This window comes from Haematobia irritans, chromosome 1, assembly GCF_050003625.1.
Source record: "Haematobia irritans isolate KBUSLIRL chromosome 1, ASM5000362v1, whole genome shotgun sequence".
Taxonomy (NCBI): domain Eukaryota; kingdom Metazoa; phylum Arthropoda; class Insecta; order Diptera; family Muscidae; genus Haematobia; species Haematobia irritans.
This window is the reverse complement of record NC_134397.1, coordinates 86,584,045-86,597,111: the sequence shown is the minus strand read 5'-3', so window position 1 is coordinate 86,597,111 and position 13,067 is coordinate 86,584,045. Positions and strand designations below refer to the sequence as shown.

Sequence of the window (13,067 nt, the reverse complement as noted above, 5' to 3'; positions counted from 1 at the left end):
GGAGCTGATTTTACGCAGAGAAGGGGCTTGGAAATGCGTTATTGAACCTAGTCCGAACAAACCAGATGAAGCTTGGATAAAAAATAATGAAAACGCCATGATTCTAATCGGGTTATCTGCGGAGGACAACTAACTATTACTTATAAGGCGGGCGAAATCAGCAAATGAATCATGGACAATTTTAAAGTCACACCATGAAAAGGACACTCTTGGTATGTACGTATGTTATAATACGCAGGATATGTGGTATGAAATTTAAAATGGAAAACACCATGTCTGATTACATTGCGGATATGAAAATTCTTTTCGAAAAGCTTGAGGCTGTTGGTGAGAGATTTTCTGAACGATGGGTTATCGCTATGTTGCTCAGTAGCTTACCGCCATCGTTTGATACATTGGTAACCGCATTGGAAGCCCGTATAATGGAAAAGCTAACGATACACATCGTTCAAAACAGCTTACTGAAGAATACCAACGGCAGGCTAAGGATGCCACACCCAATTCCGTACTAAATTCATCCAAGATACCTCAAGTTAAGCAAGATGACTACAGTGGAAAAAGGTGTCACTATTGTAAAATAAAAGGTCATCTGAAGAAAAACTGTTGGAAATTCAAAAAGGACAATCAACGGACAACTAATGAATCAAAGCAGCAAGCTAACAACGTAGAATCTAAAGATAATTATATTTTTTCTTGCGCTGGCGACGTATCATGTTGGATGTTAGATTCCGGAGCAACTTGCCACATCAGTACAAGAAGAGAAGATTTTATTACGTTGAATTAAACTATTTATGAATCTGTCTCAATTGCAAATGGAACGGTAGTGGCTTCAAAGGGCAAAGGATCTTGTAAACTGGTAATGCATAACAAAGGCGGTGAAAAGTCAGACGTAACGATGGAAGATGTTTTGTACATACCTTCGTTTCATGTAAATTTAATATTTGTATCAAAATTGCTGAAGAAAGGATTTCTAGTGGATTTTCAAATGTGCAAATTCCGAAATCGCAATGGAAAAGAATCGGAGTGGCAGATGTACGTAATGGACTGTTTTGTCTTAGACAACTAAACAACCAGGCATTGATAACCAAATGCAATTCTCGAAACTGTATCCATTATTGGCATAAAGTATTTGCTCATGGAGATGTTAAAGCTATTAAGGAAATGCAATACAATAAAACGGTAAGTGATTTTACTATTGTTGACTGCGGAATAACGCAAATGTGTGAGATATGTGCCAATTGTAAGATGACGAGAAGTAAGTAACACTACTACTTTAAACCAAAATGTGCTAATCGGTTATGCTGATGCAAATTGGGCAGGCGACAGAACCGACAGGAAATCTAATTCTGGGTTTATTTTCCAAATGAATGGCGGTTCTATCAACTGGCCATGTAAAAAAGCAAACTTGCGTTTCCCTCTCATCAACTTAATCAGAATTCATATCTAATAATTCATAATTCAAAATTCATATCATAAAGAGGCAATTTGGCTACGGGCACTGTTAAGCGACATGATGACAAAACAAAATGAGCCAACAAAAATTTTTGGAGATAATGAAAGTGTTTTGAAATTGATAAAATATGAAAATCTCAGTAGCAGAACTAAACACATTGATACCAAAGTACATTTTGTCAAAGACCACGTAAAGAAAAAGCAAATTATATGTTCATATTGTCCAACAGAATCCATGATCGCAGATATGATGACCAAAAAATCATCCGCTGCGAAGTTAGCAAAATTCAGTGAGGAATCCGTTGTACAAATTGAGGAAGGGTGTTAGGATACATTTTCTACTTTACACAATTTGTATTTTGCATAAATAAATTTCTATTCACATGTATGCACTGAATTGTTCGAATACATTTTTCTTTATACCAATTTTTCATTCAATTTTTTATGTGTGTTGAAATAAAGCTTCATTGAAGATTGTTCTATAAATTGCTTGAACGCGAACTCTAATACTAACCACTGCCGTGTATAGCCAACGAACAATTTTCAGTTTTAGTCCCCACTTTTTTCCTATTGCCTTTTTGCATGAGTACAAAGCTACCGTGACTTTTCTCGCCCTTTCTTCAATATTAAGCTTAAAGTTCAGCTTCCTGTCCAAAATAACGCCAAGGTATTTTGCACACTCACCAAAGGGAATTTCAATACCCCCTAAGGATATGGGTTTAACCGTGGGAGTTTTGGGATCTTTGCAGTACGAGGCTAGTTCTGTCTTTGCATGATTTACCCCTAGATCATTCTCTTTCGCCCATTTCTCAGTCGTCCGGAGGGCTCTCTGTATAATACGGGACATCATCTGCGTATGCCACCACTATTATCCTTTCTTTTTCTAGGGAAACCAGAAGGTTGTTTATAGCAACATTCCAATGCAACATTCCAATGGAAATGACAGCTGAGCCGCTGTGGCACTGCCAGAACTTAGTTCAACCGTTTGATTTCCAGGAAAATGTGTGTCCAATAGTATCTCCAACGTCTCCTCACTGGACGTTGTCCAATTGTCCTCCGATGTTTTAATGAAACCTGGATCTGCGTTGTTGGATGCTAATACCTTCCGTAGTCTGGAAGCCTCGGACGTATTTTCAATACTGCTGCAGTAATCATTCCAAAAGCAAGGCTGAGCATTTCTCAGTTCTCGCTTGTATCCTCTCAGATTCTTCTTGTAAGCGTCCCAATCCTCAGGAGCTCTGGTGGGCTTTGCTTTGTTAAAGAGCTTCCTGCAGGATTTCCTAATATTACTTAACTCCGTAAACCACCATGGCGGTCGATGTTCACTTAAAACGTGCCCATCAGATATCTTCCCATTCAGTTCCTACGAATCGAAGGTGACGTCCAAAACCTCTTGCCTGTTTTTAGTGACGAAGGTTGGGACATCGCACTTATTGCAAACTACCACATTAACCTCTTGTATTAATGTCACCGTGGTGAACACAGACCCCGGGGAATAAACGATATATAGATTTCTACACTGATGGCTCCAAATTGGATGGACTAGTGGGTATCCTCGTATATTCTAAAGATCTTCAAATAGCGAAAATATTACCTAATCATTGTAGTGTTTTTCAGGCCGAAATATTAGCAATAAGAGAGGTGTCGAATTGGCAGAGAAGTAATTTTCCAAAAAATGTTGGCATTAATATATACTCAGACAGTCAACCTGCAATCAAATCCTTGGACTCTGTGTTCTTTAACTCGAAAACGGCAATTGACTGCCGCAAATCTCTTAATGAGATGGCTGAGCAGTACAATATTCACCTAATATGGGTTCCTGGCCATAGGAACATACCGGGGAACTGCGAAGCGGATGAGTTGGCAAGGCTAGGGACTACCTTACATATTCCAGGGGAACTAGAATCTGTTGGTATGCCCCTGGCTACCTGTAAGCTCATGCTGCGTGAGAAGGCTGTTATGATGGCAAATGTTCCATGGGAGAATTGCAAGGGTTGTAACGACACCAAGGTAGCCACCGTGGTGCAATGGTTAGCATGCCCGCCTTGCATACACAAGGTCGTGGGTTCGATTCCGAACATCAAAAAGTTTTTCAGCGGTGGATTATCCCACCTCAGTAATGCTGGTGACATTTCTGAGGTTTTCAAAGCTTCTCTAAGAGGTTTCACTGGAATATGGAACGCCGTTCGGACTCGGCTATAAAAAGGAGGTCCCTTGTCATTGAGCTTAACATGGAATCGGGCAGCACTCAGTGATAAGAGAGAAGTTCACCACTGTGGTATCACAATGGACTGAATAGTCTAAGTGAGCTTGATACATCGGGCTGCCACATAACCTAACCTAACGACACCAAGCAAATATGGCCCATTTAAACTTAAACCGCACACTAGATATGTTAGTGTTCTCAAGACGTCAGATATCCTAAATCATATCTGCTATAACGGGTCGCTGCCTGAGAGGCGATTTTACATAAACAATTGGTGCGAAGTATACTGACTATTATATGAGCTGTCATGATGCGGAGGAAAGGGAATCAATTAAACACCTCTTGTGTGAGTGTCCTGCATTTTGTGTAAGGCGTAAGCGAATTTTAAGGGCATATAGGCGATTTTGTTATTTTTTATGGGCATATAGGCGATTTTTCAAAAACTAATGGGGTGACTACTGTATGAGCTGTTATGATGCGGAGGAAGAGGATTAAACACCTCTTGTGTGAGTGTCCTGCATTTTGTGTAAGGCGTAAGCGAATTTTAGGGCCATATAGCTTTAGATTACTGGCGGACGTGGAAAACGTTAACTTAAGCAGTCTGCTAATATTTTTGGAACAATCTGGTTGGTTCAACAGAAGAAAATAATTGAGCAGGTTCAGCGGTGTAAACTAGAAGTGCCCATATGTAATAGGTACTTTTAGTTAATGTGGTATCACAATGGACTGAATAGTCTAAGTGAGCCTGAAACTTAATCGGGCCGCCACTTTAACCTAACCTAATGTCACCACTATGACGTGCATTTGCGTCGCATCCCATAATGAGTTTTGTCTTTGTTTTCAATGACTACTCAACTAAGGTGTTAACGGCACATGGAGGCATCTCCCTATCATGCCCCATGTAGACCGAAGATATCCAATATTTGCATTTGGCTATTTATACCCTGCGCCACACTGTAGAACAGGGTATTATAAGTTAGTGCATATGTTTGTAACACCCAGAAGGAGACAAAATAGACACATGGTGTCTTTGGCAATAATGCTCAGGGTGGGTCCCTGAGTCGATATAACCATGTCCGTCTGTCCGTCCATCCGTCCGTCCGTCTGTCTGTGAACACATTTTTGTGATCAAAGTCTAGGTCGCAATTTAAGTCCAATCGCCTTCAAATTTGGCACATGTTCCTAGTTAGGGTCAGAATAGAACTCTATTGAGTTTGGAAGAAATCGGTTAAGATTTAGATATAGCTCCCATATATATCTTTCGCCCGATATGCACTAATATGGACCCAGCAGCCAGAGTTTTATACCGATTTGCTTGAAATTTTGTACAAACATAACACTTAGTCGTATAGTTAAGTGTGCAAAATTTTATTGAAATCGGTTCAGATTTAGATATAGCTCCCATATATATCTTTCGCCCGATATGGACTTATATGGCCCCAGAAGCCAGATTTTTGGCCGAATTTGGTTGAAATTTGGCACTAAGAGTAGAATTAGTAGTATAGTCAAGTGTGCAAAATTTGATTGAAATCGGTTCAGATTTAGATATAGCTCCCATATATATCTTTCGCCCGATATGGACTAATATGGTCCTCAACGCCAGAATTTTGGCCCAATTTGTTTGAAATTTTGCACAGGGAGTAGATTTAGCATTGTAGCTATGCGTGCCAAATTTGGTTGAAATCGATTCAGATTTAGATATAGCTCCCATATATATGTTTCGCCCGATGTGCACTTATATGAACCCAGAAGCCAGAGTTTTATCCCGATTAGCTTGAAATTGTGCACAAGGAGTAAAATTGGTAGTATAGTCATGTGTGCCAAATTTGATTGAAATCGGTTCAGATTTAGATATAGCTTCCATATATATTTTTCGCCCGATATGGGCTTATATGGCCCAGACGCCAGAGTTTTGGTCCAATTTGGTTTAAATTTTGCACTAGGCGTATAATTATTAATATAGTCATGTGTGCCAAATTTGATTGAAATCGGTTCAGATTTAGATATAGCTCCCATATATATGTTTTTCTGATTTCGACAAAAATGGTCAAAATACCAACATTTTCCTTGTTAAATCGCCACTGCTTAGTCGAAAAGTTGTAAAAATTACTCTAATTTTCCTTCTAATACTAATAAACTTCTTATACATATATATCGAGCGATAAATCATAAAAAAACTTTTGCGAAGTTTCCTTAAATTTGCTTCAGATTTAAATATTTCACATATTTATACCCTTCACCACTACTGTGGTACAGGGTATAATAAGTTTGTGCATTTGTATGTAACGCCAAGAAGGAGTAATCATAGACCATAGACCTTTTAGTATACGGATCGGCTTAGAATTAAATTCTGAGTCGATTTAGCGATGTCCGTCTGTCTGTCTGTCCGTCTGTCTGTCTGTCTGTTGATGTATTTTTGTGTGCAAAGTACAGCTCGCAGTTTTAGTCCGATTGTCCTAAAATTTGGTATAGGGTCCTGTTTCGGCTCAAAGACGATCCCTATTGATTTTGGAAAAAATCGGTTCAGATTTAGATATAGCAGCCATATATATTTTTCGCCGATCTGGTCATAATTGGCGTGTATATAAACCGATCTTCCTCAAATTCCGTACATCCGAATATTTTATGGGTCTCGAAAAACTTGCAAAATACCAGCCAAATCGGTTCAGATTTAGATATAGCTCTCATATATAGCTTTCGCCCGATTTACACTCATTTGCCCAAAGAGGCCAATTTTTAACTCAGATTTGGTTGAAATTTTGCACAGGGAGTAGAATTAGCATTGTTAATATGCGTGCCAAATTTGGTTGAAACCGGTTCAGATTTGGATATATCTCCCATATATAGCTTTCGCCCGATTTACACTCATATGACCACAGAGGCCAATTTTTTGCTCCGATTTAGTTGAAATTTTGCACAGGGAGTAGAATTAGCATTGTAGCTATGCGTGCCAAATTTGGTTGAAATCGGTTCAGATTTAGATATAGCTCCCATATATATGTTTTTCTGATTTCGACAAAAATGGTCAAAATACCAACATTTTCCTTGTAAAATCGCCACTGCTTAGTCGAAAAGTTGTAAAAATGACTCTAATTTTCCTAAACTTCTAATACATATATATCGAGCGATAAATCATAAATAAACTTTTGGGAAGTTTCCTTAAAATTGCTTCAGATTTAAACGTTTCCCATATATTTTTTTTACTAACATTGTGTTCCACCCTAGTGCATTAGCCGACTTAAATTTTGAGTCTATAGATTTTGTAGAAGTCTATCAAATTCTTCCAGATCGAGTGATATTTAAATGTATGTATTTGGGACAAACCTTTATATATAGCCCCAAACACATTTGACGGATGTGATATGGTATCGAAAATTTAGATCTACAAAGTGGTGCAGGGTATAATATAGTCGGCGCCGCCCGACTTTAGACTTTCCTTACTGGTTTTTTTACTAACATTGTGTTCCAACCTAGTACATTAGCCGACTTAAATTTTGAGTCTATAGATTTTGTAAAAGTCTATCAAATTCTGTCCAAATCGAGTGATATTTAAATGTATGTATTTGGGACAAACCTTTATATTGTTACGAATTTGATAATTATAGATATAAGTTTATTTAAATTAGTTTCCGTTAATTTAAAATTTAAAATTGTAACGATAAAATTTCGCTATCACTTGTTGGAATCATCTATTCATTTTCTAGTATTTTCCTGAATTTCTTTTATGTTCTTTTGTTTGCTTACCGAAATGTTAGTTCTTACTCTCTCATAGAATAACAACCCCTTTGCTTTGTTATTTTGCTTTCTCATTTCATCTCATTGTCTATTGTCATTGTTGTTGTAGAAATGCGAGCATATATCTATGTGAGTGTGTATGTGTTTGGCAGCCACCAGACGAATTACTTAATGGTCGTAGATCCTTCTAGCATTGTCTAAGAATGTTCTGGCGTTGCCAGAATATTGTAGTGCTACCAGAATGTTCTCGTATTGCCACACCGTCATATATAAAAGCGCTCGCATGCTGCTAACGAGTCAGTCTTAATTAAAGCGTCAAACGAATAACTTCAGTGTGAACGAATTGTAAAGTGTGAAGTCATAGTAAATAAATTGTAGATTGTCGTTATTTAAAAGAACTGTGTTTTAATTGTCGGGTAATTAAAAACGCCTAAATATAAAAACGTAACAATTGGTGTCGGAAGTGAAATAACGAAAAAAAATCTACAATGAAATTTAATGAGCTTCGAGTGGAAGACTTAAAAAAGGAATTGAGCAAACTGGAGCTGCCGACAACAGGCAATAAGGCCCAGCTTCAAAAGCGTCTACTGGAAGAGTTTGAACGGCGTAATATGGACATTGCGACGCATGAGTTTGATTATAAGGAAGACATTGATGAATCAATACTCGTCAATACAAGCAGTGTAGAAACTCCGTCTGTGGCTTCGAGTGTTGTAGATTACACATCAATGCTCAATGTTTTGAGCAAAATGATGGAAGCAAATTCTAGAAAAATGGAAGAAAAATTCGACGAAAGTTCTAGAAAAATGGAAGAAAATTCTAGATTGCAGAAAGAAAATGCCCTACAAATGGAAGCAAGTTCAAGGAAATTGGAAGAAAAATTCGATGAAAATTCTAGAATTCTCAATGAAAAACTACAACAAATTTCTGAAGGCATGGAAAAACGTGTGGACCATATAGAAAATCAAATTGTGGAATTGGATAAGAAAGTTCTTTCTGTGGATGAGAAAATTATGGTTCATGATGAGAAGTTTCTGCACATCGAGAAAAAAATGTCAGAGCTGGAAATTAAAGGTGGTCCAGTGCGCGTCATTGAGGGCTCAAAAATCAAAACTCCTGTTTTCGATGGCTCAACGTCATTTGATGTCTTCAAATTCCAATTCGAAATGGTTGCTTCTAGAAATTTGTGGAATGACGATGATAAAGCAATTGAACTTCTATTGGCATTAAAGGGCAATGCTGCTGATGTGATACAAAGCATTCCCGCTGCTTCTAGAAATAACTATAACGAAGTAATAGCTGCACTACAACGCAAGTATGGTGGAGAACATAAGCAAGACATCTTTAGAATGGAATTAAGAGGTAGAGTCCAGAAATCAAACGAGACCCTACAAGATTTCGCAACAGAAGTTGAGCGGCTAGTGCTTTTGGCATACCCTGGAGAGAATCATCCTCTTATAGATCGTATCAAGATTGAGACTTTTGTGAATGGCATTCGAGACCCTGAGATAAAATGTGCAACATATGCCGCACAAAAAGCTACATTCACAGAAACAGTAACATTTGCACTTATACAAGAGACTGCGAGATTGCTGGCACGGCCTCAAATTCACAAAGTACGCAGAGTAGAGACCGAGTGTGAAGAATCGAAATCGGTCATTGAATTGGTAAAAGAGGCTCTAAAGCAGATAATGCAAGAAATGAAGCAGCAGGCAAATAAATCTAGAATAAAATGCTATAACTGTGATAAGGCTGGACATCTTTCCCGGGAATGTAAAGCGTGGCGTAAAACGTAGGGGTCAATCTCGCCATCTCCATTAAACAATAGTCAGAAGAAGGCGACCACAAAGCCAAGCGACTCAAATTCAAATTTTGCGGATAATAGAAAAGGTGGCAAACAAGTTATTCATCAAGCCTTGACACGACGGCATTGCAATGTAGAAAACAGACGCTACTCGAAGGCTGAACCAAAGGAGACAGTTGTAAATGTCAGGCAGTTACACATCGAATCTGGCACAGACTGGTCAACAGAGCAACGTAAAGATCCCATTCTGAGAAAAATTATTTCGGCAAAACAAGAAAATAAGAAACCCAGCAAGAAAGACATCGCAGCCGAAAGTCCACTTATGAAAGCATACTGGGCTCAATGGGATAGTTTAGTTCTAGTCAATGGATCCCTGCAACGTAAATGGGAAAGCGAAGATGGCAAGAGCAGCCGAAATTTGATCATCGTACCGGATTCCAAAATAAGAGATGTTTCGGCGGAGCTCCATAATGGTCCCCGTGGAGGTCATCTGGGAATAACCAAAACCGCCGAGAAAGTGAAGCAACGATTCTACTGGGTTGGATGCCAGAAATCAATTGCTGAATGGGTAGCCAATTGCGAGAAGTGCATGAAGGCGAAAGGTCCAACAAGGAAAAGTCGAGGTCCTATGCAAGAATATAGACCAGGAGCCCCGTTTGAAAGAATAGCAATGGACGTGGCAGGCCCTTTCCCAGTAAGTGATTCTGGAAACCGTTATGTCCTTGTGGTCATGGATTACTTCAGCAAATGGCCGGAGGTGTATGCAATTCCAAACCAAGAGGCAAAAACGATTGTGGATGTGGTCAACAAAAACTGGATATGTCGCTACGGTGTGCCGTCCGAGATTCACTCAGACCAGGGAAGAAATTTTGAATCGGCCATATTCAAAGAAATGTGTGAATCCCTTGGTATCAAGAAAACGAGGACTACGCCATTACATCCACAATCCGATGGCATGGTAGAAAGGTTTAATCGCACCCTGGAGGAACATCTTCGAAAAGTGGTGGACAACGGCCAGAGGGACTGGGACGAGCATATACCAAAGTTTTTGCTGTCGTATAGATCTGCCATTCATGATTCCACCTCTCGAACACCGGCCAATGTTCTATTCGGAACTGAGTTGAAGTTGCCTGGAGATCTGATATTCGGCCTAATGAGCTCGCCATGGAAGAAAACAGAAACGACATCCCAAACACTTTCGGTGAAGTTCACGAATCAGTGCGCAACAAAATAAAAATGGTCAGCAACAGAATGAAGGCGAGATACGATCGTGCTGTAAATACTGAGGGCTTCCAAGAAGAAGAATTGGTTCTGCTATTTAACCCGCAACGAAAGAAAGGATTGTGTCCTAAACTGCAAACACAGTGGGAAGGCCCATACAAAGTCATCAAGAAGATTAATGATGTTGTATACCGGATTCAGAAGGATGACAGCCCTAGATCAAAGATGAAAGTTGTACATCTGGAACGATTGGCTCCTTACGGAACAGGTTCTGTGCCTGTTCGGGACGAACAGGCTTAAGCGGGAGGCAGTGTTACGAATTTGATAATTATAGATATAAGTTTATTTAAATTAGTTTCCGTTAATTTAAAATTTAAAATTGTAACGATAAAATTTCGCTATCACTTGTTGGAATCATCTATTCATTTTCTAGTATTTTCCTGAATTTCTTTTATGTTCTTTTGTTTGCTTACCGAAATGTTAGTTCTTACTCTCTCATAGAATAACAACCCCTTTGCTTTGTTATTTTGCTTTCTCATTTCATCTCATTGTCTATTGTCATTGTTGTTGTAGAAATGCGAGCATATATCTATGTGAGTGTGTATGTGTTTGGCAGCCACCAGACGAATTACTTAATGGTCGTAGATCCTTCTAGCATTGTCTAAGAATGTTCTGGCGTTGCCAGAATATTGTAGTGCTACCAGAATGTTCTCGTATTGCCACACCGTCATATATAAAAGCGCTCGCATGCTGCTAACGAGTCAGTCTTAATTAAAGCGTCAAACGAATAACTTCAGTGTGAACGAATTGTAAAGTGTGAAGTCATAGTAAATAAATTGTAGATTGTCGTTATTTGAAAGAACTGTGTTTTAATTGTCGGGTAATTAAAAACGCCTAAATATAAAAACGTAACAATATATAGCACCCAACACATTTGGCGGATGTGATATGGTATCGAAAATTTAGATCTACAAAGTGGTGCAGGGTATAATATAGTCGGCCCCGCCCGACTTTAGACTTTCCTTATTTGTTTTAAACTGGCAACGACAGTGTCAGCATTGCACATTGAAGGAAGCAAAAACAAGTTAAGCTCGTTTTTAGCAATTATACAGGCTCGATTTACATCTTTACCAGTATACTGCAATAGTTTGAACACCGTAGTACTTAATTCACATATTTTGTTTGTATAAACATATGTTTCTTGAATAAGAACTACACGCAAAAAAATAATTCTTTCCTCCCAAATTTTAGACAAACAAAGTTCGTTTCTCATTTGCTTTTCGCTTTAAGGAAGTGTATTTGGAAGTGTATTTTTGTGATAAACGTTTATTCTTTTCCAGGATGTAAAACAATTTCATAAAGACAAACTCAAAAAAAACATTGTTTTCTTGCTAATTGCATTTTCCCTCACATCCACGAGGTTTTTTAGTATTTAGCACATTTTCCTTTAATACCAACAATGTAGAAGAAATTATACGATATTATAAATTAAATTTTTTTTTACCTTTCGCCTGGACGGAGAATCGAACCGCGGACCATGCACTTTCTAAGCCAACACACTAACCACTGAGCTATGTACCTGTTATGGTCATCAATAGATAAATATCCATATAAAGGGTGATACGGTCAAAATTTGGTCAAGGGAAAACGCGTGTAAATCGGTGAAATCGTTTATTTAAAAAATCAAATTAAATTTCTTTTTCAAGTTCAATTAGTATAAAATTCAGTTAGGCTTTCGCTTTTCCAAATCCGAATTGCCGGGCCTCACGCTTGACACCTGCCATCAGATTTTGTACAGCCACCTTGTTCACCTTCTTCGCCGCAGAAAGCCAGTTTGCCTTGAACTGCTGCTCGTCTTTAGCAGTTTTTTTGGTCTTCTTTAGGTTCAGCTTGACAATAGCCCAGCATTTATCAATTGGGCGGAGCTCTGGCGTGTTGGGAGGGTTCCTGTCCTTGGGAACCACTTGCATGTTGTTGGCGGCGTACCACTCCATGGCCTTTTTACCGTAATGACAAGATGCCAAATCCGGCCGAAACAGTACGGAACAACCGTGTTTCTTCAGGAAAGGCAGCAGACGTTTATTCAAACACTCTTTCACGTAAATTTCTTGGTTGACAGTCCCGGAAGCTATGAAAATGCTGCTTTTCAAGCCACAGGTACAGATGGCTTGCCAAACCAGATATTTCTTTGCGAACCTTGACAGTTTTATGTGCTTGAAAATATCTGCTACATTTCCCCTTCCTTTTGCCGTATAAAACTCCTGTCCCGGAAGCTGCTTGTAGTCGGCTTTGACGTAGGTTTCGTCGTCCATTACCACGCAGTCAAACTTCGTCAGCATCGTCGTGTACAGCCTCCGGGATCGCGCTGTGGCCGTCGTATTTTGTTTATCATCGCGATTTGGAGTCACTACCTTCTTGTAAGTCGATAGTCCGGCTCGTTTTTTGGCTCGATGCACGGTTGTAGACGATACACCCAGCTTATTTCCGGCATCTCGGAGAGAGAGGTTGGGGTTTCGCTTGAAACTACCGGCAACTCTCTTTGTCGTCTCAGCGGCTTCCGGTTTTCGATTTCCCCCCGATCCAGACTTCCTGGCTGTAGACAAACGTTCCCCAAACACTTTAATTACATTTGTAACGGTTGATTTGGCA

At 39.1% G+C, this 13,067-nt stretch overlaps 1 protein-coding gene across 1 annotated transcript; it reads left to right on the top strand.

Annotated features, from left to right (window-relative positions):
• Nucleotides 1–272: 272 nt before the first annotated feature.
• LOC142227363 (uncharacterized) lies at nt 273–784 on the top strand. The gene is made up of 2 exons (XM_075297858.1): nt 273–413; nt 458–784. The coding sequence occupies exons 1-2, from the start codon at nt 273–275 to the stop codon at nt 782–784; spliced, it is 468 nt and encodes a 155-aa protein (XP_075153973.1).
• Nucleotides 785–13,067: the final 12,283 nt, after the last annotated feature.